The sequence below is a fragment of the Etheostoma spectabile genome, chromosome 8 (genome assembly GCF_008692095.1).
Source record: "Etheostoma spectabile isolate EspeVRDwgs_2016 chromosome 8, UIUC_Espe_1.0, whole genome shotgun sequence".
NCBI classification, from domain to species: Eukaryota; Metazoa; Chordata; class Actinopteri; order Perciformes; family Percidae; genus Etheostoma; species Etheostoma spectabile.
Genome location: NC_045740.1, coordinates 7,675,006 through 7,701,901, shown reverse-complemented (window position 1 = coordinate 7,701,901; position 26,896 = coordinate 7,675,006). Strand labels below are relative to the sequence as shown.

At 39.9% G+C, this 26,896-nt stretch overlaps 2 protein-coding genes across 7 annotated transcripts in view; one reads left to right on the top strand and one right to left on the bottom strand.

Moving 5' to 3' along the window:
* Positions 1-23,679, top strand: part of trpm1b (transient receptor potential cation channel, subfamily M, member 1b) — a 26,594-nt gene extending 2,915 nt beyond the window's left edge. Inside the window, exons 1-27 of one of the 6 annotated variants that reach the window (XM_032524673.1) lie at positions 5,256-5,622; positions 12,379-12,455; positions 13,103-13,298; positions 13,396-13,609; positions 13,920-14,044; positions 14,147-14,318; positions 14,645-14,819; positions 14,913-15,036; positions 16,629-16,701; positions 16,832-16,932; positions 17,357-17,533; positions 17,657-17,791; positions 17,922-17,972; positions 18,081-18,221; positions 18,319-18,348; positions 18,445-18,737; positions 18,860-19,088; positions 19,264-19,395; positions 19,508-19,639; positions 19,745-19,873; positions 19,974-20,225; positions 20,346-20,538; positions 21,005-21,025; positions 21,120-21,264; positions 21,364-21,569; positions 21,747-21,879; positions 21,982-23,679. In XM_032524673.1, the coding sequence (XP_032380564.1) occupies positions 5,551-5,622; positions 12,379-12,455; positions 13,103-13,298; positions 13,396-13,609; positions 13,920-14,044; positions 14,147-14,318; positions 14,645-14,819; positions 14,913-15,036; positions 16,629-16,701; positions 16,832-16,932; positions 17,357-17,533; positions 17,657-17,791; positions 17,922-17,972; positions 18,081-18,221; positions 18,319-18,348; positions 18,445-18,737; positions 18,860-19,088; positions 19,264-19,395; positions 19,508-19,639; positions 19,745-19,873; positions 19,974-20,225; positions 20,346-20,538; positions 21,005-21,025; positions 21,120-21,264; positions 21,364-21,569; positions 21,747-21,879; positions 21,982-23,317 (5,064 nt within the window). In that variant the 5' untranslated portion in view covers positions 5,256-5,550 and the 3' untranslated portion in view covers positions 23,318-23,679. Of the gene's footprint in view, positions 1-5,255; positions 5,623-10,487; positions 10,981-12,378; positions 12,456-13,102; positions 13,299-13,395; positions 13,610-13,919; positions 14,045-14,146; positions 14,319-14,644; positions 14,820-14,912; positions 15,037-16,628; positions 16,702-16,831; positions 16,933-17,356; positions 17,534-17,656; positions 17,792-17,921; positions 17,973-18,080; positions 18,222-18,318; positions 18,349-18,444; positions 18,738-18,859; positions 19,089-19,263; positions 19,396-19,507; positions 19,640-19,744; positions 19,874-19,973; positions 20,226-20,345; positions 20,539-21,004; positions 21,026-21,119; positions 21,265-21,363; positions 21,570-21,746; positions 21,880-21,981 lie in introns of those variants that run through there. The other 5 variants (XM_032524674.1, XM_032524677.1, XM_032524678.1 and 2 more) reach the window with 5 other exon arrangements.
* LOC116694792 (ras-related protein Rab-8B) lies at positions 23,533-26,896 on the bottom strand. The gene is made up of 8 exons (XM_032524681.1): positions 26,609-26,896; positions 25,974-26,034; positions 25,829-25,889; positions 25,678-25,755; positions 25,446-25,535; positions 25,268-25,333; positions 25,127-25,177; positions 23,533-24,653 (listed from the first exon to the last, which is right to left on the bottom strand). Exons 1-8 carry the CDS (start codon positions 26,730-26,732, stop codon positions 24,561-24,563), a joined length of 624 nt encoding a protein of 207 aa, XP_032380572.1. The 5' UTR covers positions 26,733-26,896; the 3' UTR covers positions 23,533-24,560.

The window sequence follows — 26,896 nt, the reverse complement described above, 5'->3', positions numbered from 1 at the left end:
GATACACATCCATCACCTGTCCTGCCAGCTCTTCTTCCACACTAACAGCATTCTGCAGACATGTCACCAAAACAGAATCAAATCACTTACCAAAACAACTAAAGAAATCAGTTGTACTAAGATTGTATGGTAAGTTGTGTATTGGTTTAACTAGCTTTGGGTTGATTATTTCTGATATGCCTAATTTGTTTGAATGTTGGTAAATAAAAGCATGCAAATAATAGGATCTAGGTCAATACAAATATACTGTAAGTCAGTCAATATAAATAAAGCTTGATTGAACAAGTGACCAGCGCTCTGTGCAGCAGTAGCGTAAATGGGAATTCAATTGTATAGAATAAAAACAAAGTTATGGTATATTTTGCTTTGTATTGTATTCAGGTCATGTTAGGTTACACATTAAAACATCAACACCACCAGTAATGTCTCATTTTCAGTGACCAGCTAGAGCTACAGTACTTAATGGCTGTGTATTTATAATCACAACAGTTCAATTTTTTCGTTGGTTAAATTACACAGAAAATATACTGATGCATTAGCGGTAGCACTAATTTCAACTTTACACATTAGTTGTAGGGAGAACCCTGAAAGCCATTTATTGGACTCACCTCAAAGTCCTTGACCATCTTCACCAAGGTGACTGATGAGACATCGGATAACAACTTCTATGGTTTTCTGAATGGAAATTCTGCTTTGTTAAGGAGGAAATGTAATCTTAAATGACAAGACTCCTATTCACTCAGTGCACATTATGGCCTGGAGAAACATTAAAGTACTTATATTATCTAACTTAAGCAAGGGAGAGCCGATAACTTTCACAAACACACTTTCAGTTTCACAATCCAAATCTACAGTAGCATCCAACTCCACGTCATCAGTGGATTCCAGTAATGCAAACTGGCTGTCATGCTGTTGAACACTGGTAGTAATCAGACGTTTTACAATAACATCAGCTTTTAAGTCCTTACACAAGTAGGAATGGTGTTTTCGGCTTTTGTGTGTAGCATAAGTCCCACATATGTTAGTTTTGAACTCACAACCATCAAACGCACACTATTGTTTCAAGTCTTTTCAGATTAATTAATGTGTTGAAAATATTCCTTTGTATTCAGAAAACACAAGTCCCAAATTTTACATTTAAAAACTTTGACATCTTGCTGATTGTCAGTTTTCACTGATTTGTGAGGTATATACAGTCCCTGACAAAAGTCTTGTCGCTTCTCTATTTTGTAGAAACACCTGCTATTAACCTGTCTTTTAATTAATCAAGTGGTGTAAGAAATAGCTCATATGAAAAGCTAAAACCCTCCCAAATGATGTTCAATGCACTGAAATAAATTAGTTTCACTGAAACAAGATTTATCATTGAAACAAGACAGAAAGGTCAAATTTTGGCAAGACAAAAGTTTTGTCGCCTATACAGAAATTTAACAAATTTACTGCAAATACTAAAATATGTCAGCAAATTAAATAGCGGTGCTGTGAGATCCAAATTTAATATCTTGTATGACTTCCATGAGCTTGAAGGACTGCATCCATGCAGTTTGGCAAGGATTCATACAATGTATTGATGAAGTCATCAGGAATAGCTAGGAAAGCAGTCCTGCATGCCTCCCAGAGTTCATCAATATTCTTTGGTTTGGTCTTCCATGCTTCCTCTTTCATCCTACCCCACACATGCTCCATGATGTTCATGTCTGGTGACTGGGCCGGCCAATCCTGGAGCATCTTGATCTTCTCCGCCTTGAGGAACTTTGAAGTGGAGATGGAAGTATGCGATGGAGCACCATCCTGCTGCAGAATATGGCCTCTTTTATGGTTGGGAATATAAGAGGTAGCTAAGATTTCTTGGTATTTGAGACTATTGATGTTGCCTTCCACCCTGCAGATCTCTCGCACACCCCCATACTAGATGTTACCCCAGACCATGATTTTTCCGCCACCAAACTTCACTGTTTTCTGGGTGAATCTTGGATCCATGCGGGCTCCAGTAGGTCTCCTGCTATATTTGCGGCAACTGTGGTGTAATTCAACAGAAGATTCATCTGAAAAATCAATTTTCTTCTACTTCTCCAGCGTCCATCCTTTTAGCAGGCTGTGGGCCTTGGCAAATGCCACACCGTTTTTCAATTGTCTTTTGTTTAGTCCTGGCTTCATTAGCATTGATTCAACCATGGAGGCCATTTCGAGACAGAATCCGACAAACCGTTCTGGTTGACACAGGAACTTCAAGTGACCAGGTCTGGTGGAGCTCTGCTGCAGTGGAAAATGGGCTGGCCTTGGATTTTCGAGCCAACAAACGGTCCTCTCGAGCAGTTGTCTTGCGGGATCTGCCTGACCTGGGCTTGCCAAAAACGTCTCCAGTGTCTTCAAATGTTTTTTTAATCCTCTGTACTTGACGCTGAGACACATTGAGGGTGTCTGCCACATCAGCAGAGGATCTGGTCTTCAGCCTCTTGATAATCAAAACTTTAGTCTCAGGGTGAATCTTAGGCATGTTTGCAGATGTCTAGTTGCAGTTGATGTGAAGGTCTAGTGTACTGGGGTTGTTTTTTTACACACCTGAGACCTGATTGATCCATTATTAGTCACAGGTGAAGCTCATATGACAAGGCGACAACACTTATGTCTTTGCAAAAATTGACTCAATGGGCTTTACCAAGCTGTGAATATTAGAATACTTTTTGACAGTTTTGTTTTGCACTGAAACATTATTACAAAAGCTGTTGGGATTAAAATGAGTCATTTCTTGTAAATAAATCTTGATTAGAAATATATTTCAGCGGCACTTCAGGTCAATTTGTACACAAGCGACAAGACTTTTGTCAGGGACTGTACAAGTGCGTATGTAAGCCACCCACAGTTAAAAGAACATGGACAGCTCAAATGAATACAATGATGAAAATGTCCACAACCTAAATGTCTGTGTTTCAGTCAGTAGTGTTTAATAAGTCCACCCTTTGATGATGCGGCAAATATACAGAGCTTACACTGTCATCCCATGAGCTGTTACCTTAAAGAGGAATAAAAACCGGGGAGCCTTGGTGGTTAGTGGACAGTGTCCTGTGAGGCTCAGCTCTTTCCACTGTGACCTAAGTTTGAATATGGCCTGCTGTCCTTTGTTAGTGTCCTCCCCTCTTTTTCACACATGCCTTCCTGTCGCTCCTATCGCTCTGTCAAGTTAAGCATACTGTATGTCGACAAAAGAGATACAAACCTTTATTGTGATAGAAGTTGATAGACTAGTTTAAGAACAACTTTCCACAGAAATCATGAATTGCAATTCCAATTAATTAATACTGCTCCGTTCTGCTAGAGCAATGCATGATTTCCTCTAAGTGAGATTAAAAGATCAGCATGGCATGGAAATTAGGACAGAGCCAAGTCTGACCTTCAGTACAAAGAGAGAAAGACCAACCAATGCAAAAACATACCTGTTTTGTTCTTTTTAGGGCCAGAGAAGGCCCTATTGAAATTCAAATGTTTCTTCTTCTATTATTATTATTAATCATATTGTTGTACCTAAATTATTTTTTATTGTATTCTTGAAACTTTGGAAAAGTTGACTTGACATTGATAACGCATATTTAATTAAAAATTGAGAAAAAGTCGGAGACAGAGAGCTCGGTTTAGGAGGGGGGAACTGTGCGCAGCAGCGGCAAACTGTCAAAGTGTAAAACGGTCTTTGTGGTCTCTGATTTTGAATAAAGAAAAAGAAAAATCTGCCATATTGCTAGCGCTAGCTAGTACCTAACGTCACTTTAAATTAATCGACTTGAGGGAGTAAAAAATGTTCTAGGCCTACAAGGTGAAAGTTTAGTAGTTATACAAGTTAGAGTCTAATGTTAAAATGTAAGTAAAATAACTGTGGCTAATGTAAGCTTAGTTGTAGCCTTCTAAAGAAAACGCATGGCACGTGCAGATTCAACTAGCTAGCTGGCTAAAATGTGCTAACAAGTCAAATTAGCTTTGGCAAAGAAAGACTCCGACATGACAGTAATGTTGGTCGACTGACATTTCATGCTCAGTTGCAACTGAGATGCATGTAAAACTATTATTGTGTTCAATGTTACTTCCTTAAAAATGTTGTTAAAACATACAGTAATTATTACAAATATCCAAACAATGTAATCTGTCAGTCAAGTCATCATTTCTTTTTATTAAATAAACTTACTTACTAGGCCTACATGTACATTTTTCACAAAGATTGCTGTTTGAGATCCACTCATGAATTTTGATACAAATACTCATGATAATGAAGGTCAATATTTTTTTAAGCAAGCATACCTTAGTTTAACTCTTACATTTACAAGTCCCTTGAAATACTTTTTGAGTGTTTCTATGAAACAGATCTGCTTTAAGGTAGCAGATAGTTTAGGTTCTTAGATTTAGAAGTCGGGACACTTAACCCTCACATTTTCTGTACAGCTAAACATTCATAATGTCATAATGACATTGCATAACAGGTTTCAGTTGGTCTAAAAAGTGATAAATTCAGCATTAAAGTAATATAATTCATTACCACTGATACAAGCTCTGTTAACAAATATCAACTATTTGCTCTTATTTGTTAGGGTAGGCCTAATTGCAATGTTGTATTAAGCCTCAATAGTTTTGTTTTCCATCGATTTAGTTGCCGTTACATAAGAGGACAAACTCTTAACAACATCGAGCTGCTCTTAATCTGTGTTGTGAGACTACTTTATGTGGAACAAAGCTACATGTATGATGTTGCTGTCAAATGGGAATCAGAGATCAAATCTAACATTAATTACATTCTGCTATAATCTAATGGTAACAAAACTATAACAGCAATGGGTCAGTAAGGCATTTTGCCCTGGTAGTACAGATTTTTCTGAAGGCAGGTAGGTAAGAAGGTGTGTGGTTTGAAATAACTGGTGAGAGTATTCCTGGTGTGTTTCTTCCAGAGAACTGCCTTCTAGCACATTCACATTACTATGTGTAAAGTCTGGCTTTTGTCTCTGCATCCCCCTCTGTATCTGTACATGCCTTTATGTGTGCACCCTGCCGGTACACTCCTGTCTTCTCTGTCAGACACACTGAGCTCATGTGGTGGGACAACCATTGGCTTTCCGCCGGCTAACTTTAGCCTCACAGCTTGCATGGTTTCTCTAAGCCTGTTTTGAGGTTGTGGTGTTCCAAAGTAGATTTACCTTCAATAATCATTTATTAAATCTCTATCCATTAGACTCTGAGGCTTCGTAAGAGCCGGCTGCATTAAGCCTGATTATGGGATGCCCGGCAGAGGAAAAGGGTCTATGTGTCAAGTGTGTCATCGAGTGATTTATATCCCTGGCTGGGATCTCTGTCTTGTCAGTCGGGAGTAAGCTGCAGAGAGGAGAGAGAAGCGCTGAAACCTTTGATGATGTGAAACGTTGATCTTTCAAAAAAATTATAAATCCAAAGGTTGTTGTCATGCCTTGGTTCTGCTTTCTGCCTGTTTCTGATATTGACGTTGCAGCTGAACCCTGACCTGTCGCCAGTCTCAAAGGATCCTTTTCCAAGTCAGTTTGACTTAAAGTCTTCAACATGGACACCAAGGGCCAGAGTAGCACCTTTAAACGGCCCTCCCTCAAACGCTCTACATCTGGCTCGCAGAAGGTAAGATTAAACCTGTTCTGTCACATTCAACAGGTACTGAGCTGTTTTTTAATTTGTGTTGAAAAAAATTCTCTTGAAATATAAGCTCACCAACCACTTTACACGGTACTGGGTTGTACCCAATTTTGCTTTCAGAACTGCCATCATTCTTTGTGACATAGATTCAACAAGGTATTGGAAACATTCTTTAGATGTTGGTTCAAATTGACATGACAGCATCACACAGTTGCTGCTGATTTGTCGGCTACACATCAATGATCCCAAACATCCCAAGGGTGCTCAATTGGATTGTGATTTGCTGATTGCAGAGTCCATTTGAGTACAGTGGACTCAATGTCATATTTAAGAAACCAGTCTGTGGTCATAAAGGGATGGACATGGTCAGCACCAATACTCATGCTCAGTTGGTACTAAGGGGGCCAAAGTGTGCCAAGTATCCTTCAAAGTGTGCCAGTATCATTACACCACCACCACCACTACCAGTAATACAAGGCAGGATTGATCCATGCTTTCATGTTTTTCATGACAAATTCTGGCCCTATCATCTGAATGTTGCAGCAGAAATCGAGACTTGTCAGACCAGACAATGCTTTTCCAATCTTCTGGAGAGCCTGGGCCAATTGTAGCCTCAGTTTCCTGTTCTTAGATGACAGGAATGGCACCCGGTGTGGTCTTCCCCTGCCGTAGCCATCTGCTTCAAGGTTTGACACAGGTTGTGCGGTTGGAAATGCTCTTCTGCATTCATCGGTTGTAACGAGTGGTTATTTTTGACTGATTAGATATTTACGTTAAGAAGCAGTTAAACAGTTATACATAATAAAGTGAGTGTGTTTGTTGCATTTATTTTGACAGTAAATGTTTGGTGTTTTATAAAAGTTATCTATAAATGGATAGCTGCCCTTCATCTTTTTTGTATTTTGTGAAACCATGTGAGTGTCTGACAATCTGAGAGTGACATATGTTGCACAGCATGTCACATGAAACCATTACTATGAGCTGGTCACATTTGTCATAACCAATCATTTCAGAGCCCCTATGTCCGGCATAATGACATTCCGCATTCAGGACTGCTGGCCGCATATATTGGTGTGCTATTAAGCGGTGTTCGAAGCTGAGCAGGCTTGAAGAGCCGCTCCCTCCGGTGCTGCAGTTTAATCCTTCATAATGGCCCAGTACGGACGACCACAGCCATGACAGATTATGGACTTTTGTATATTTCTAAAGTCTGCTTTCATGTGATTAACACACTCCTGTTAACATGTCCTTTGAAGCAAAAAAGATGTGATTTTTATATAGATGCATGCCTCTGCTCCCCCTTCAGCGAGCAGTGCATGCTGGGATTAGAGCATGCACACTGCAAACTGTTTGTTGTTGCTTTTGCAGATGCATGTAAGCATAGGACAGTGGAGGACAAAGAACAAATAACACTTTCGTATTTAAATAGTTTAAAAATAAATGATGAGTAAACCTAAACAAGTTTGAACGCTTCTACTTTTCCCAAAAAAAAGGTGGAAAATTAATTTTAAAATATGTAACAGTTGAAATTCATCCTCTGTAGATTACATATAGTCCATACAATCAACATCACAATGTTCACAAGCATTTTTTTTACCATGTGGGTAAATCAGCCCGACTCTTGTATATATCAATAGTATATCTGACACTGACATCATCAAAAAATGTATTGTGCTGGGTTTCTATAAATTACAGCGGGCATTATTACTGAGATTAATATTCTTTGTATAATCCACAGCTTTTTTATATGAGGTTTTACTCTGTAAAGCAATCAATTTCATGGCTTTCAGCTGCACTTTTAATGAGATCCAATATGCTAAATATAAACTCACTGGCTGCCCAGACCAGACTGCTGAGAGATAGCATTGCCCCCTTTTTTTGATCATATATGTTTGTAATGTTTTTAATATAGTCTTTAATTGTGCATTTATCTACCTCATTTGAATGATAGGCATATATTTCATAATTAACAGTGGCTGATGGTATGGAGAAGTATTTATTTTTCAGCCGTGGTATAGTGCATCAGAAATAGAGTAAAAGCATAATCTCTTTGAATCTTGGTGGATGGCACATGATTAGAAATAAGGGTAAAAGTCAAAAACAGAGAGCACATTCAGTGAAATGTCTTCACATGATATTACCTTGGTGCCACAAATTAACATCTGTTACACAGACAACGTTGTTCTCCAGCAAATTAACTTCCTCTTCTGTCCTTAGACCTTACCTCTTTTGCTAAAATTAAACGTTTATACGTTTAAAAACGTTTGTGTTTCATTGATCCATAGGAGGGAAATTACAATTTTAATTCAATTTTAATTAAATTCAATTAGATGCTTAAGGCTCAGCAGTTTATAGAAATCTGAAAACATCTGCCCCCTGATGGGTTTGAATAATTACTGATGAATTCTGTGCTTGGACCCTTAAAACAAATTTGCTGTATCAATAAGAGGCAACAAAATCAATTTAAATGTGAGTATAAAATCCTACATTTTTCACTCTGGGTTTGCAAGATCATACGACTGTGTGATGTAAGCGTCAGGCTTAGGTCAGGTGAGGGCCAAGAATTCTCAAAAAGCTTTAAGGCTCAGGGTCAGCGGCTGGACTACAGCAGACCCCATACGTGTGAAGGTCTGAGTTTGCAGAGTTTCTGAAAGTAAGATCTTCAAATGTTGCAGTATTCTGTAGTAAAGTTAAGTTAAATTGGTTTCTCATTACTTAAGTGCAGTTGTAACAGATGTTGTACCTAAATTATGAATCAAACCAAATTAATTATTAAAATTATATATATATGTATATATATATATATATATATATATATATATATATATATATCTTTTTCGGTTAGACTTTTATTTGGGGAAAACCAGCAGCTTTAAAACATGTCTTATGACTCCCTCAACTCTTGGGGATAATCAGTGACATGTTGGACTCATGTGATGGTTAACTGGATTTTCTAACCCTGGAGGAACAATGAGTGCATTTACAAACAGAGCTGACTGAAAACAGTTATCGTCACAGTTAATGCAAATTTGCCTGTCCAGAGCCTGTAACACGAGTGTGTTGCCCTAACCAAATATCTTTCCCCTCAAGTGAAAATATGTAAAAGCCATCTTTTTATTCGGTCCACGTGGGATCGACCATGGGTCTGGAATATTTTTTTTTTTCAGACAGTAAAGAAGTCTACATGGGCTTCCTTCCTGTCACACTGCATCAAGCTCCAACCACATCGCCATTCAATACCAAAGCTGAGCAATTAGTTGCTTTTATCTTCAACCCTGGTGACATTCCATTAGGACCCCCAAATCCTTTCTGATCCATTTCACTTGTGCTGATGAGGCTTTCGTTGTGTGGAGTCCATCGTTACTACAATATCCAGAATAAATCATACGTATAGGTCTTACTCAACCTGATGAAGCCACCAACAATGTGTTCAAAATGCACTGAAACTGACCAGGTCAGATGTTCAGCGTACAGAAATAAAGCCATCATTATACCTTTTCTGTACGACTGTGGGGAGCTGAACAGTCCGTGAAATTGTAGCAGCACTGAAACAAATTTGCTGTGATGTGCCTCACTAAGCTGTGGGTCAGGAGACCAGCCCCATGTGATTGCAGTGCAAAAAAGCAGGATTGTATGGCATGCATCTTGACTGACACAAATATTATGGCTACTGCATTGTGAAACTGGTAGAAGTACTTATTCTTCAAAAAATTCAAAAATCAGGATAGAAACATAAAAAAACAGAGCAATATACTGTGTTTGGAGGAAAATCACCATTGACATCAGTTTGTTGAAATTATTGTTTATTGTTCTGAGGCTTGTCTTAAGTCTCGTTAATTTGCTTGGTGTGACACAATCTGATCCTGCAGGTTTTTGTCGTTAAGTGCTCAAAGGCAGCTCTTAACGAGGCAGCTGGTTGCTGACTGGATTTTGGTTTTAATTGCTGTGGTTAATGAGTTTAAGTATGCTGAAATAACTGCGACATGCTCACCAAACCCTTCTGGAACTGGGCTTTGTTTTTCTTGGCTATAATTAACAGCGGCCCACGTTCATTTTTTTTTTTTTACCAGAGCAGGACCAAAAGGGGAAAGTTGGGGGGAGATGTTGGGCTTCTTTCTGACTCATCAACCACCAACATCCTTTGTCTTTTTCACTCTGAGTTACAGTCAGGCTCAAACTGCTCACTTCAACCATAAAAGGAGTACTTATTAAACCATTTCACATGAGGAAGGTTTTAAATGGATTTCTACAACTTTGTGCCTGTTAACTCCATCTCAGCTTCTAGCTCACCTAATACTTTCCTCTAGCTCCTGAAAGCTCTTAATGGCTTGAAATAGTTTAAATTGAATTACTTCATGAAGTTCAGCATGTGCAATAAACAGGATTCACTTTAAACTAATCTGAATTGGTCATATTTGACATTTCCTTACTCAAACAGAAGCCTGATCTGTTTTAGCCCACACTTTAAACTGTTGGATACCAGATTGCAGCCAGTAAGCTAAATGTGATTTTTTTGTTTAAACACTGACATTCATTTTAAGCCTGCTGGGAGGATATTTATTACACAAAATCCCAGAAGTTTGTAAAATGCGAAATATTTCACATGAACAAAAATGAAAAAGCAAGATGAAAGAATATTGCATAGCTGGTCTGCTGAGTTTTCTTTTCCTCCACAAAAACATGGTGGATAGAAATAGAGATTAACTGCAATTAGCATTGACTGACCTTGCCCCCAACTGGAGACCAGTCATGTCTTAACAAGGCGCCTTCCAAAAGAATGCCTGCATCCAATTCTCTCAATTATGCAAATTGGGTTGAAATCAAAGTAGTTGGAGGGGGTGAAAATGTTTCAAATGAAAAGTTGGGGAGTCCTCTGAACGAGACTGCAGTGCTTTTAGGTTAGCCAGCTTGCTCCGTCTTCTCACACAAACTAAGATTTTCCACACTGTGAAGTGAACACAAAGAAAGGCGTTTCAACAAATTGGGAGATTAGGGGCCAGTTATCAAAGTAGATTTATTGTGCCTTGTTCAAGCGAAGGATGAAAATACCCTGTGGGCATGAGGAAGGGGTCATGGGACTCCCAAAAGGATTACCTTGAACTGGAGTCATGAGACTTAGGCGAACAAAGACCCTGCTCACATGCTCACCATATTAACTGGCCCTCATAAAGTGAAGAAGTTTCATGTCTTGTGGGATTCAATGAGAGCACTTGCCTGGGAGTGCAGCACCAGGAGAAAGCTCTGCTGGAGGAGCAGCAGACTGTAGACTTCCTCTCTACTCTCTGGGCTGAACCTCCGGCAGCACTTGAGATAGGACTGTGCATCTCGGACAGAAGATTGTGTGTAAGTGTATCTACATTCTGTGTCTGCAACTCTTTTAAAACTTAATTGCATCTCTTAAATGACAGAATGAGTTGGATATTACAAAAAGGTGAAACAAATTACAGGTGATGGAAAGTGAATTCAGATGTGGTGAATCAGAACAGGCAGCACTGCATGAATTCTGGGTGCTTAATGATGCATAACAACACTGAGATGGAAAACTGCTGAAACAAGATAGACAGCAACAGCAGCACTATGCCTCGGACTTTTTGAAAATAACAACACAATGGTGATATTTTGTTCAAAAAAAAGCTTTTTTAAGTATTTGTAAACTATATCCGCTATTCAAATTGTCTTCATGCGAGCAATTAGTTTAACTTTCATAGGGAAACAACAAAAAATGCCAATGCAACTAAATAAATGGGAATCCTGTGTATTTTTAGCTAAGTGATTTTTATCTACTCAACCAAGTCATTATCAGATGACTCTTTAATGAGTCTGGTGAGTGAAGTCAGGTCAAAGCAGAAGCAAATAATATCTGGGTGCAGAAAAGAACATGGTTTATTTATTATGTATAAAGGGAAGGATGAAAAGTGTGGATTGAAAAAAAAGTATTTTTGCAGAACTTAAATTACAGATAGTATTGGATTTTGCAGCCGGCCTGCTGCTCCTCCTCCCAGCTGGCTGAGGCCAATTGTGCAGATAAAGAAACAACAGTAACTGTATTGTGTTATTGGCACTTGTGATTAATGCTCACAAGACAAGACTCACAAGTCTTTCATTTATTCTCATATAATTTATGAATCATAGGTGAAGATAAAACAGAGATTATTTAGTATGTTTTAAGATATCAATGCTGTTATCAGTAATGATCAAATAATTTTTCCATTTAACTTCTGTTTTTATGGAAGTTTGGTTTTAATTGGGCCTCCACTGTCAACAATGGCCCTCAGATAAACTCTGCTTTGAACTCAGGTTATTTCTGCTCAGCACTGGAAAAACATCAGGCATCAATCAGAGCAGTGCATGGACATATTACTTTAGTGTGCTGCTTTTCACTGTCTGCTCATCAAGCTCGAGGAGACAATAAAAGGTGTTAGTCAACATCAGCTGTGCTCTAATAATCTCAAGACTAACAAAAACAAATGCTCAACCTTGCTGTAAACAAGGTTTTTGCCTGTTGATACCAGTCGACACGCAATATAAACTGTATTCACTTCTATTTATATATTCTCCTCTCTCACTGGGTCTCATTGCAGGATGCATGTAGTCTTTATCTCTTAGGCTGGATTACTTCTGAGAGGATTTTGATAGTGAAATTTAAATTCAGATATCTCCAAAGATGATCTCCATATGACTTTAGTATGACAATAAGGGAGCTAACACTTTTCTCTTATCTCTTATCTTTTCTCTTTATAGGCACAAAAAGCTTGGATTGAGAGGACCTTTTTTAAAAGAGAATGTATTCACAAATTTCCCACCAAGGACCCGACCAGGTAATTACGCTCTTGAAATTGCTTTATAAATGGTTAAGTTTCACTAACAATGTTGCTCCTTTTTACTGCTTGAAAGAGCTTCCTACAAACAATGTTCATTTTACTCAAAATAAGTTTAAATGCAAAAGTAATGTAAGTCTATGCAAAAATAAACTTTAAATACTAACTATTTATAACTTGTCATTTGGGCCCTTTTTGATATAATTTTATGTAACGCATACATGTAAATTAATGCTCCATATTCACTTTTTAGAAATAATATCTCTTGGTTTATTCATTAATTGACTAAACCATGACACAGATTATCAGACAGCCTGATTATTCAGAGTGTATTGTAGGACATGGTTACTATCCTGTCGCTCCGAGAGCAGCCATGCAGTGCAGGCTTTTGTTCGCTGAGGCACGGATTTCCCAGAAATGGAAACACTCATGAAAGAGCCTGTGCGATGTGTGTTTCGAGGAAAGGACACAGCCTTCATGAGCAGACTAAACAACACTTTAGTGAAAGCTCAGTTGATTCATGGTTCAACACTGCTCAGGGATTTCTATGAATAATCAACACACATTTTTAAGTTTAGAAATCAGGGCCCCACAGCCATACAGGGCCCAGGACGGAATGGGTGATGCTTGTACTATGATCTATGTAGATGTGCCTGCGGTCAGCTGACATCGCAGCACGTGGCCATCCCTGCTGGTGCCAACTCACTAGAGGAAGCTAACCAGCTGGTGCAGATTGACACCCCAAAAGACAAATGGAGTGTGATCAAGCACACCAGGACCTACCCAACAGACGCCTTTGGCTTGATTGAGTTCCAGGGTGGAGGATTCATCAACAAGGCCATGGTGAGTCTCAGCCACTGAAAAATGAATTCAAAGTGACTGCGTGGTTTAATTAGAAATGAGTCACAATACTGTTCTCTTCCCTTCTTTTCTTTCCAAGTATATCCGAGTCTCCTATGACACAAAACCTGACAACCTCCTGCATTTGATGGTGAAGGATTGGCAATTGGAGCTGCCCACTTTGCTCATCTCCGTACACGGAGGTCTCCAGAACTTCGACCTCCAACCCAAACTCAAGCAAGTGTTTGGCAAAGGCCTGATCAAAGCTGCCGTCACCACCGGAGCTTGGATCTTCACGGGCGGAGTCAACACCGGTATGATGCTGACAGTTCACGATGCTATTAATGTTCACTTACCAAAATAACAATTTGTGACATTAGAAGATTACCTTTGCTCTAAATTGTCATTACATAATAACCTGTTCTGCAATGTCCTGGGGGAGATTTGATCAACCTATTGTCACAGGTTTAAGCACTGTAATTAGGGCTTTTTTCTGAGAAAAAACAAATGATAATCTCTGTGGAGTTTGCATGCAGTAACCACAGTGTGACCCATGATGCGGCCCCGCTAAGCAGATGCAAGAGCCATTATTCACGTTGCTATATTTTGCTCTTTACACCATAGGGGTGATCCGTCATGTAGGAGATGCCTTAAAGGACCATTCCTCCAAGTCACGAGGGAAGGTGTGCGCTATAGGAATTGCTCCATGGGGGATCCTGGAAAACAAAGAGGATCTCATTGGAAAAGATGTGAGAATATTTGCAGCGTTTAGTTTCCAGAAAAAAAAGACCATTTCTTACTAATATTTCTTCTTAAAACATTTCAAACTAATTTCTCCTTTTTTTCTCCAGGTAAACAAACCCTATCAGACGATGGCAAACCCTCTGAGCAAGCTGGCTGTGCTCAACAACAGCCACTCCCACTTCATCCTGACTGACAACGGCACCTGTGGGAAGTATGGCTCTGAGGTCAAACTCCGCCGGCTGCTGGAGAAGCACATCTCCCTGCAGAAGATCAACACGCGTAAGTCACACAGCGCTCCGTAGACATTGTAAAACATCCTCCATGGTGTGTGAGCCTTGTTTGACATGTGGATGGAGAACCCCTCTGTGGCCTGTGCGCTTCCCTTTGTCATCCTATGCCTGGAGCTTGGATAAGGCAGGGACAGCAAAGGGATGCTCAACTGTCACCACTGACTTCACTCCCTCCGTTGTCTGGTTATGTCTGTTCACACATCACATCGACGTGTTCTACTTCAACAGTTCATTCCCAACGTTCTATTATCATGCAGCAACACTTAATGTAATAAATGGATGGAAGGACTCAGTATTTTGGACTGTGTGTTCCAGGTTTGGGTCAGGGGGTTCCTCTAGTGTGTCTGATAGTGGAGGGAGGCCCCAACGTGATCTCCATTGCACTGGAGAGTCTGAGAGACGAGCCTCCCATCCCCGTGGTGGTGTGTGATGGCAGCGGCCGAGCTTCCGATATCATTTCTTTTGCACACAAGTTCTCAGAGGACGGAGGGTGAGAGTTTTAGAGGATTTCTTCTTTACTGTACTATTATTCTTCTGATTAAAAAAAGAAGCTGAAATTGAATCCTTAAATCTCCTCTCCCAGCCAGGTTAGTGATGATGTCAGAGAGCAACTCTTGGTAACTATTCAGAAGACTTTCAATTATAGCAAAAGCCAGTCGCAGCAGATCCTGCTCATGGTTATGGAGTGCATGAAGAAAAGGGAACTGGTGAGTAGAAAACACCGGAAAATAAGGTGTTATTATCTTCAAGCTATTCCATAATTATCTTTTATTTGAAAATAACGTGTGCAGCAATCAATAAAGTGTGTTGTTGTGAAGCATCTGGTCTCCATTGTCATTTATCCATTCCACTCATCTGTGTATTGCCATTAACATATTGAATAAACTTAATCCCCACAACGTGCTTGTCATTTCCCCCTGTGTGGTATGTTCATGTAATCTGGGCCATTCGCAGTTTCACTGTAGGACATCATCAACCCTCATGTATAAGAACACAGCTGTAAAGTAATGGTGGGTGTCTGACTCTGCAGTGACACAGTACTTCAATGTAAACAATGCAGTTCATGACTTCATGATGAAGCACACACCCTGGTGAGAATCTTCACAGATAGCAGATTAATCTCTGAGCTGAGAGTGTTTCTCCACAGTTTTTGCTAGAAACCTTGGCACATAAATAGTGGCAGCATTTGTGTATCTCCAGCAGATTCCCATAAGTGATGTGATTAGTAGTTTGTAATGGCCAAGCACATATAATCTTCAGACTCCATACATTTGGGTGGGAAAGATCAGTGCACACTACCACCTGCTTAGCAGAGGCTCTTACTTCATCAGTTCACATTAAGCATGCAGCACACAGATGGAGGAGAGGATCCATCTCCCTAATCCTCAGCCAGGTTCCCTTCTCTCTCCATCCCCAGGCTTTTTTCAGTCAACAGAGTGCTATTACTTCAGCAGCAACTCTGCATCCTCTATTCTAATGTATTAGACTGCCTAATGCGCCAACACTCAGATAAGCAACTTAAACTGCTTTTTTCAAGGATCATACCGCTGTAGGCATTTAGTTTTCACTGATACCTGACCCTGACATTGTGACAGAACTGGCAAGTTTTTTTGAGCGCTTTATACGCAACTAAAAGGCCACACTATTGCCTGCTCTTAATCTAAAGTGCCATGGCTAACCAACAGGTGAATCAGTGTCACAGTCTAGTCCCCAAATAATCCTTTCTTCCTAAGTAAATCCCCTGTGAACAGCTGGGTTAGACAAATAACACTGATTTAGAGGGCTGGAATTTGCTGTGACATCAGAATGCAATATTTAAACAAATTAAGAGTTCACCATCATTTAAAAAATCCCTATTTGCAAAAAGCACACAGTGCACCCACAAGTGTCTAAAGAGCAACACGAGTTTTTTAGTCCTCATCCTGCTGCTCATTAACAACGCATCCCAAGAGCTGCCCTGAAATCCCTGGCACCGTCCCACACATTCATGCCAACCCAATAGTTCCATTTACCATGGCTGCACTTGTAACAGACCCATCAGCGTAATTTCATCTGATATAGTTGAGTCTATAACAAGAAAAGCACTATCAGGTCTGACAAGTAAAATTGGCCATTTGTGCTCCGAGTGTCAGCCTGCAGTGAGAGGTGCTGAAAGAATCTCCCATCAGTTCATCACCACATGTTTACAACTGCAGTGAGAGTGGTATCCATTCATTTAAGTGGTTGGGAATCAGCTGATTCAACCATTACAGAATACTATATGGCTTCCCATCTGCCATTGTTTCTTTCTCACATGTAGATCACAGTTTTTCGAATGGGTTCTGAGGGACAACAAGACATTGAGATGGCCATTCTGACTGCCTTGTTAAAAGGTATTATCTGGCTGCACCACACTTAAATAATTCAACAGTATGTGTACTACAAGTATAACATCACAGCAATATTTTTCATGCAATGTACTACATGCTTCCTATTCTCTTTTCCCTGTTTCTTTTACATTAGGCACAAATGCTGCAGCAGCTGACCAGCTTAGTTTGGCACTGGCCTGGAACAGAGTGGACATTGCTCGCAATCACATCTTTGTTTACGGACACAATTTACCAGTGAGTGGTACTCACATCTGAATAATGTAAATAAATGAATCCTTCCACGCTAGTGCACTATATTTGCAAAGCTGGCAAGGATGTATTTAGTACAGAAGGAAAGAGTCTTGAGTTGAAATAAAGTCCCCCTCCACTAAAAAATGTGTTTGGCTTATTGTTACTTCCCTTTGTGGAATAAAACAGATATTAATTATTCTCAAAGCAAAGTATTTTTATATATCTTTAAACATGTCTGCAGGTGATCTTAAAATAATGCAGTGTCCTCAACAGCGGCACAGAAAGATCTTTAAATTATGTTGTATTTCTGTGATGCACAAAATTCCAATGGTTGGATGTTATCCAATAATACTTACAGCAGAAAAGAGAGTGATATGTTAATGCTAAAGCTTTATTTATTTTTTTACCTTATTTCCTGTTTGGTAAGCCTGCCGGTGCCATGGCCAACAGTGCAACCACTTTAATCCCGGCCCAGGATAAACAAAAGAGTCCTGCCAGTGCTTCTCAAAACAAAACCCGGGGTAAGAAGGGAAAGGGGAAGGGAAAGGCAAAGCCTGAACCTCCAGAAGAAACAGACCCGAGGAAGTTGGAGCTGACTCGTTGGGTGAGAATGGAAGTTTATGACTTCAATAATGTACTTCAGTTTAAAATATGAAAATATAATGAAAGTTGTAAGCTGTAATGTGTAAAAAATAAGTCATATGTCTTTGGTATTATTTCTTCTTAGGTGAACTCTCTGGAGCAGGCTATGATGGATGCTCTAGTGTTGGATAGAGTTGACTTTGTCAAGCTGCTCCTTGAGAATGGGGTCAACATCCACCACTTCCTCACCATTCCCAGACTGGAGGAGTTATACAACACGGTGGGCCTGACACACTGCAACAAATGAAAATGAGACTGAGAAGTTTGAATCCCTCAAAATAAAGATGTGACAAATATGAAAATGGTTGACACTAATTACAAACCTTCTTTGTCCTACCCTCTTCTCTCAGAAACTTGGTCCTGCCAATACGCTGAATGCTGTCGTTAGGGATGTCAAAAAGGTAAAATGATCTTTCCCACGTTTTTGCTGCATAATGTCTACCAGTTTAGAATATTTCAGGTTATATACCATCTTGAGACACTTGTATAAGACTCTGGTGATTTTGCAGGGAAACCTTCCTCCAGATTATCAGATCACTTTGATTGATATTGGTCTGGTGCTGGAGTGCTTCATGGGTGGAGCTTACAGGAGCAATTACACCAGAAAGGCTTTCCGCAACCTCTACAATAATTTGTATGGCCTAAAAAGGGTACGAAGTGGCAAAAGAAAAATAATTGTTAGTGACTAGTTCAACAAATTAAGTAACATTTTGGAACTGATGATACTGTTTTGTTCTCTTGTTGCAGCCAAAAGCTCTGAAGCTTCTAGGAATGGAGGTGTGGTATCCTGTTTACAACAGAATACTGTCAAATAGCTGAAACAATACAACCCCCACAGCAGAATAATCTATCATCATGTTTTCATTTTGTTAGGATGATGAACCAAGGTCAAAAGGCAAGAAGAAACAAAAGAAGAAGAAAGAAGAAGAAGTGGAAATTGATGTAGACGACCCTGAGGTCTGTCGATTCAAGTTCCCCTTCCATGAGCTTATGCTGTGGGCGGTGCTGATGAAGCGCCAGAAGATGGCACTGTTCCTCTGGCAGCGTGGAGAAGAAGCTATGGCGAAAGCCCTGGTGGCCTGTAAACTGTATAAAGCCATGGCCCATGAGTGCTCTGAGAGTGAACTGGTGGATGACATCTCCCAAGACCTGGAGAACAACTCCAAGTCAGTATAAACTGTCTCACATAGGTTTCACTTGTAGTGTTTTTTTTTCTCCCCTCTGTGATCTCAAACTCTTTTGAGAAGTGCAATGTAGAAATTGATATATTGTTCACTCTCTCTTATAGAGAGTTTGGCCAGCTGGCCTACGAGCTGTTGGACCAGTCCTACAAGCATGACGAACAGGTGGCCATGAAACTCTTAACATATGAGCTGGTCAACTGGAGTAACTCCACCTGCCTGAAGCTGGCTGTGGCTGCTAAGCAACGGGACTTTATTGCTCACACCTGCAGCCAGATGTTGCTCACCGACATGTGGATGGGCTGCTTAAGGATCGGCAAAAATCCCGGGCTTAAGGTTGATATCACAAACTGTTTTCTTTTAGGCATCCCTTAAAAAAAAAAAAAATCACAATAATATTAACATCACTTGTAGTATTGCCCTCACAGTGTATGAGCCCAATAATTCACTGTGATTAAACAACAAACTCACTGTGTCTTATAAAAAAACAACTGATCATTTTGTCCCCTAGGTTATTCTGGGAATCATCTTTCCTCCTTTCATTCTACTGTTGGATTTCCGTCTTGGAGATGATGCGTCCTATCAAGTACCTGGAAGCAAAGAACAAGGAAAAGAAAAGGATGATGACACAAAATCCAGCAAGGTTCACACTAACCTTATTTGATTAATCCATTGTACACATACCTTTTATATGCCTTTCTTTGTCAAGAGTGAAAAATAATAAGCTGAAACAAAGAGTTTGCATTATGTTGCAGGACCCTAATAATGATACAACTTCCCGAAAAGGGGATGAAGAGGAGGGCGGCACTGATGTCCGCAAAATCCCCATTGGCAAAAGGTTCTTTGAGTTTTATGATGCGCCATTCACCAAATTCTGGTTCAACACTGTAAGTTTCACTCATGTAAACAAGAATGATTTATTCAATTTCTTTTTTACTTATAGTGTAGTGACTTAAGTGCACTGGCATTTTGGTATTTTCTCCTTCCAATAGATTTGCTATCTGGGCTATTTGATGTTGTACAACTACATAATCCTGGTGAAAATGGAGCGATGGCCATCTCTACAAGAGTGGACTGTCATTGCATACATCCTCACACTTGGCTCTGAAAAAGTCAGGCAGGTACAAGGCATAAATGTGATCAGTTTTATCTGCTTTAAGTCATTACATGTGTTAGAGATATTTTGTGGTATCCGCGTGACCTTTAAACCCTGGTGTCTAGATTCTAATGTCAGAGCCGGGGAAGCTGAAACAGAAGATAAGCGTGTGGCTGGAGGAGTACTGGAACATCACAGACCTGGCGGCCATTTGCACCTTCCTTCTTGGGCTAATGCTACGGCTGCAAAATGAACCTTACATGGGCTACGGCAGAGTTATCTACTGCATAGACATCATCTTCTGGTACATTCGCGTATTGGACATCTTTGGAGTCAACAAATATCTGGGACCCTATGTGATGATGATAGGGAAGATGGTAATAGTGTTGTTACTGCTTTACAAATCATGTGAAAATCACATGACAGACATGACATGAACACTAGTAGAATAAAAATGAGTTTGCACTGAGTTTAAATGTTTGCTTCTTCTCTTTCAGATGATAGATATGATGTACTTTGTAGTCATCATGCTGGTGGTGCTCATGAGCTTCGGGGTGGCTCGGCAGGCCATCCTTCACCCTGATGAGGAGCCAACATGGCGCCTAGCCAGAAACATTTTCTACATGCCCTACTGGATGATATATGGAGAGGTTTTTGCGGACTCGATAGACCGTAAGACTAGAGTTCATAGTAAGATTCTGTTTCCTGATTCTGGGCAGATGATCATTGTTACATGTATTTGTACATGTTAAATTCTGTAAAGTTTAGTAACAATATATTACACTGTAACCCCTCAATACTTTGTCTCCCTCTGCTGGCACATTTATAGCCTTCAATATTTGCATTGAAGAAAAGCAAGATAGGTATTAATATATACTCTTGATAATCATGATCATCTGCCGTCAAGTTTTTTTTTCTGTCAGTGTTTCCTCTGTCAGGGTGAAGGCATCAGAGCAAGTTGCTAATACATCTGCTTCTTTTAATATTAAAAAAAGAGGCTAGAGATATAAAGTTATTATATTTAGTGTTCGATTAAGTTGGAAAAGGATTTGAACACCAGTCCACTCTTTCATGGACATCAGCTTGACCTTGACAGAAGTATGATATAAAAATCCTATGTGTATTGATGTTAATGCTTTCTCCATGTTTCTCCAAGTCTATGCAATGGAAATCAACCGTGAGTAGTCTTCAAGTCAAGAATGCAATTCAAATCAGTTTGCTAAAGATCTCAGATTAAAAGTTCTATAGCTATAACTTCTCTTTTTCTGCAGCTCCATGTGGTGAACATTTGTATGATGAGGATGGGAAGAAACTGCCTCCGTGTATCCCTGGTGCCTGGCTCACACCTGCCATTATGGCCTGTTACCTTCTCGTAGCAAACATTCTTCTGGTCAACTTGCTCATTGCAGTGTTCAAGTAAGTATGATCTCCCAATGTCTAATTGCACTATTATGTCTACAAGAAACATCTGCTTTTACAGTGTGTACTCACTGGTCTTGGTTTCCGTTCCCACAGCAACACTTTCTTTGAAGTCAAGTCCATTTCCAACCAGGTGTGGAAGTTTCAGAGATATCAGCTGATCATGACGTTCCACGACCGTCCCATCCTGCCGCCACCTCTTATCATCTTCAGCCACCTCTACATCGTCTTCAACAGGCTGTTTCGGCGGTGTGCCAGGAAGAGACAAGAGGGAGAGCTAGATGAGAAGGACCGCGGACTCAGTTAGTCATGTTTAATGATACAAAACAAATACACACAATTTAACTACGTGCCTAATTTAGTCTCACCTTGAATCACAGATAAAAAATCATGTAGTCCATAGATATACACTAACAGAACAGTATTGGTCCTGGCTCAAACACAATGACTGACATCATGTGTCTATTTGTTTCTACCAGAGCTTAGGCTGAATCCAGAGGAGCTAAAGAGCCTGTATGAGTTTGAAGAACAGTGCGTGGAGGAATATTTCCGTGAGAAAGAGGACGAGCAGCAGTCCTCTAGTGATGAGCGCATTAAGGTTACCTCAGAAAGGTGAACATCCTTTTTGAGTGTAGCTCAGATATTTGTACGCGCGTTGATAACAGTTAATATATGTACTTACATGAACGTTTGTCTCTCTGGTGTTCTTGGCAGAGTTGAAAATATGTCAATGCGTCTGGAGGAGGTCAACGAGAGGGAGAACACTATGAAGGCCTCCCTGCAGACGGTGGATCTGCGCCTGGCACAGCTGGAGGAGATCCACGGACGAATGGCAGTGGCCCTGGAAAAGCTTGCTGGGGTGGACAGACTGGAGCTGACCAGAACCTATTCACGAAACTCCTCTGTTGGTGACCCCTCCTCCTTACTTCGCCAAAGCAGTATTAACAGCGCTGATGGTTACAGTCTTTACCGCTTCCACATGGACATGGAGGAGTTTGCAGCAAAGCAGAAGGACACAGATGAAACAACTAAAACTGGTGTAGAAGGACAGAGGAGTCTGCGGAAAACATCCAGTATTTGTACTCTCAACACAAAGGAAGGAGGTCAGACCTTAGAAGTTGGGGGTGTGGAGAGATCACTCCCAAGTTCATGTGTAGACATTCTCATATCTCCATGTGAACAAAAGTCTGCATCATCAAGTCAAGACACTCTATCCAACATGAAACAAGGCAGCACAGTGCTTTTGGATAGACTAAAGCCTTCTTCCCCGCCAAAAAGGACTAAATCCTTGAGATATTATCCAGTCGAAGACCAACCCACTTCTCCTTTGACAAAAAAGAGGGCTAAGAGTACCATCATTATCAGCCCACCTGATGAACCAGAGGAATCAGCTGAACCCAGAATGAAGGCCCAGTTGCCGCCGGGAACCTCCTCTTCCCCAAAAAGGACTAAATCATTGAGATCTATCCCTTCTGAAATTCAAAGGCAGACTTCCCCTATCACAAGGAAAAGAGCTACAAGCAACCCAGCCGAGGCAGGTGATGATGTCAAAACTGCAGACTACAAGACAGTATTGGAGGAGCTCACTAAAACACCAGATCAGTGGCCAGCAAACTTGGAGTACCAGGTGCACCCCAGCACTATTGGTCACATGCCTGAAGTGTCAGTCAGAACTCTCACCCAGCAGTTTCAAGATAGCACTGCACCTACAGAGCTTAAAAATAAGGAAGATCAGACTTTAAATATGTCTTTAGAAAGTGAGGGAGCTCCGCCAGCAGCGGAACCCACGGCAGACCAAACAAAGATGAAAGCAAAGAGAAACCTCTCAGACACTACCGAGTATCTGACTGTAGCCTATAATAAATATTTACCATCTCAGAGGTCACAGAGCTTTAATGCCAGCGAGAGGAAAGCAAAGGTGGTTAGCAAGGAGCCAAGAGCCTCCAGCAGCGAGAGAGACCTTGTTGAAGCCAGCAGGGTGGCTGGGGAAGATATGGGGAAGAAGATGGAGGCAGAGAAGAAAGAAAATGATGCACAGGAAAAGAAATGAGCAACAAGAAATAACTGAATACTACCAGCGAGGCAGACAACCAACTTGCGATCGACCGGAGATCCCTGCTTGACTTTATGATTTCACAACGATTGAACCAGAATGTCAGTAATACAAAAAACATTACCAATCTCATTTCTCATTTCTTTAACATTTCCAAGCATGCAGTTACTGTTAGTTGTCAGTGCAGAGCAGTGAACACATTACTCTCTCTTAGATCCAATTTCTTTACTGTCTTTCATTGGTGTAACATGCAGTAGGTTACAATCATTGACATTACTGCTTTCCCCAGTCATTGTGTTTTTATGTTGGATGTCTACATGTTAAGGTGAAAATAAAGTATATACACACACAACAGTCAATCAATAACATGAACTTCCTAAATACGATCGACACAAATATTGTCTGTAAACATTGTCTTTTCCGATACAGCACTGTGCTTAATAATGAACCACTCAGAGGTATCCCTATATCCTTCATGCAAATACTGACAATTGCGTAACTAAATGTAGTTAGCTACAGCTCCCAAGAAACAAAATACCCTTTCACTGTTTCATTTTGTCACAGAAATCTGTATTAAATTAAGGTTTCTTAAAAAGACAGTAGGTTATGTTTATACATATTTTTCTCAATAATATCACAATACTGTGACTGCTTTGAGGCACACATGAACAAATAGAAATGCTGCCAGTGCAACAGGAGATTATTGGCATATTAGTATACATGAATTTACACAGACAAATACAATCAATGCTGAGACTTAATATATGTGACAGCATCATCATAGTAAATATGACAATATGTAGTATGTATAAAACAATGCTACAATTTATGAAAGAATCTGAGTATCACCCCCCCCCCCCCCCTTTTTAAGACAACTATCTTGAACTTTATTATATTTAATAAAGTCTATTTTGATAAGATCCAACAGAGGTATTATAAATGCCAACAGAATGACCTGTGAGCAGACCAGGGCAGGGCCACCTACAAACCAATGTTGACAATCACGCACAAGTCTTTTGCATGAGCGGATATTCAGTATCAGGCCTCATTCCTTATTGATCCCCTTCTGGTCAGAAGAACAGGATGACATCTCAACCACTTGTGAACCTGTGAGCTTCAGATAACATTAAGGCCCTCTAAATATTACCACTGCTGCCACTGTTGCGAGGATGGCCGGGAGGTAGAAGCCCGCCGAAACAGCAAAGTCATGCCAGAATCATGAACACTAGAGCTGAGAAGCCTAGAGGAGCGAACACTTGAACAATTTTATCCTCTTTGACTTTTTCTCTGTGATCTTGACTGGTTTTCCCGATCCTCCAGCATTGTTGTCAGTCTAGCAAGGAAAGATATGATAGTGGAGAAATGTTATAAACCAAGTAGGGCTTAGGTTTAGTTCCTGCATTTATATTCATATCAATGTAGCAAATATACATGATTATGAAACAAGTTATCAGGCTGTCCAAAGTATAGAAATACTACTGTATGTTCATTGCAGTACTATTGATAAACTAATGTCAATTAAAACATTTGGGAAACAAAAAGCACTGCCCAGGTACAAACATCCACCTCTCAGAGGAGAGGGCAGTGTCCTCTTTGTAGCCTGATAGGCCAAATACAAGCACTCGCTACTGCTTGCAAAGCTTAACTGAAAATAAATCAGCATTTCAACATTTGTATCACCTCCTCTTGTCTAAAAAAAAACAAAAACAAAAAGTGACTGGACAGTAAGAAGACTTTTATAGTAAATAAATTTGAAACTGAAAAAGTGAGTGTGGCATCCATTATAATAATCTATTAATCACTTACTGTCTTTGAGCTCAGATTGTGTAATATGTCCCTTCCCATGTTATAAAAAGCCTAGAATGACAAAACAAACAAAACACGTTAAATGTACCTAATTATTGGCAATGTTACATCATACTTTCAGGGTTAGAAAAATCTGCTTACCTCTTCTACGTTTAGACTAGACTTTGCACTGGTTTCCAAGAACTTAACTCCATAATCAATAGCCAGCTGCAGTAAGTAAGATTTAAAAAAAAATACAATCTTAGAGTCACTCAAAAGTGCACAGCATTTCAACTTGTTTGAGACTGCTTGTTAGTAATGACTGGAAGCAGAGACTCACTTTTTCACCTCTGTCTTTGGACACTTGTCTCCTGTCAGCCATGTCACATTTGTTACCCAGGATCATCTTCTCTACATCAGACGAGGCATGCTGGGAGAAGTTAAAACACTCCTTATGCAAAGTTGTTTGTTTGTCACTCTCAATACAAAATATCAGACAGATATTTCTACCAAATATACATTAATTTATGCATTCAAATATTAGTTAAACTACTAATCAATTCCTGGCTTACCTCTTCAATATTTCTAATCCAGTTTTTTATGTTTTCAAAGGACTTCTCATTGCAGATGTCATAGACCAACATAATGCCCTGTAAAGAAAAGCAATATCTCAGATCCAGTAGGAGTAGGAATCACCAGAGGCCTCATGAAGTGCAGACATACCATTGCTCCTCTGTAGTAAGCTGTAGTGATGGTGCGAAACCTCTCCTGCCCTGCAGTATCCCTAAAAGCATCAAACCAATGCACAGATTTGTGTCACACTCATATTTATTTTTAAATATAAAAAACCTAGTCAAATTACACTTACCAAATTTGAAGTTTGACTCTCTTTCCATCAAGCTCTATTGTTCTGATTTTGAAGTCTATTCCTGCATTTGAATAAACAAACCAGAGAGGCTACTTACAGCATAGACATGTTACAAACATTTTGCTCATGCCTAATATGCACTATTGCAATAAGCCCTTTGTGAAGGAAAGTCACTTTTTCATGGACTGTTAATCCTATGTGAAGTTTTAGGATGATATAATTCAATGTCACAGCACAATAGCTGCTGCAGAATATTGTAAAGCGTTATGGTGGATCAAACATTATAGAAATTGTAATTGAATGGAACAAAATAGGCTTTACATTTCTATAAGGTTTCCAAAGGTCAAACATCATACCTGATAATAATTCTTTAATATAGTTTGTATCTCATGAGTTAACCTCACTGGCACCTATGCGTCATCAAGGACAGGAGATAATTATAATGTGTCACAGTCCCATTGTCTTGCTCTAATGCAGCTCCTGTCCCTTTAAAGAATGTGAGTCTGTAATAATTTTAGAAAATGGATATTATTCCGACTATATTGATTACCTAGAGTGCAATGCAGTAAAACATAGTATTCTGTTTGGACGTGGGTCTGCATTATATCTTTAGGGGCGGCTGCAGGGTAACTCACCTATTGTAGATATGAAGGTGGTATTGAAGGAGTCCTCGCTGAATCTAAACAGCAGACATGTCTTGCCTACTCCGCTGTCTCCGATGAGCAACAGTTTAAATAGATAATCGTACGTTTTCGCCATTTAAACACACTGTAGACTCTAACGTTTCGATAATAGAAGGCCGTACCGGTATTCCCCGTCTGGAAATCCTCAGCTGTCAGACCGGCAGCAGACCGATGTCGAGATGAGTGATGTCACGTTGCACTTTGCATTATGGTCTACGTAGTTTAACTATCGTATCCCTT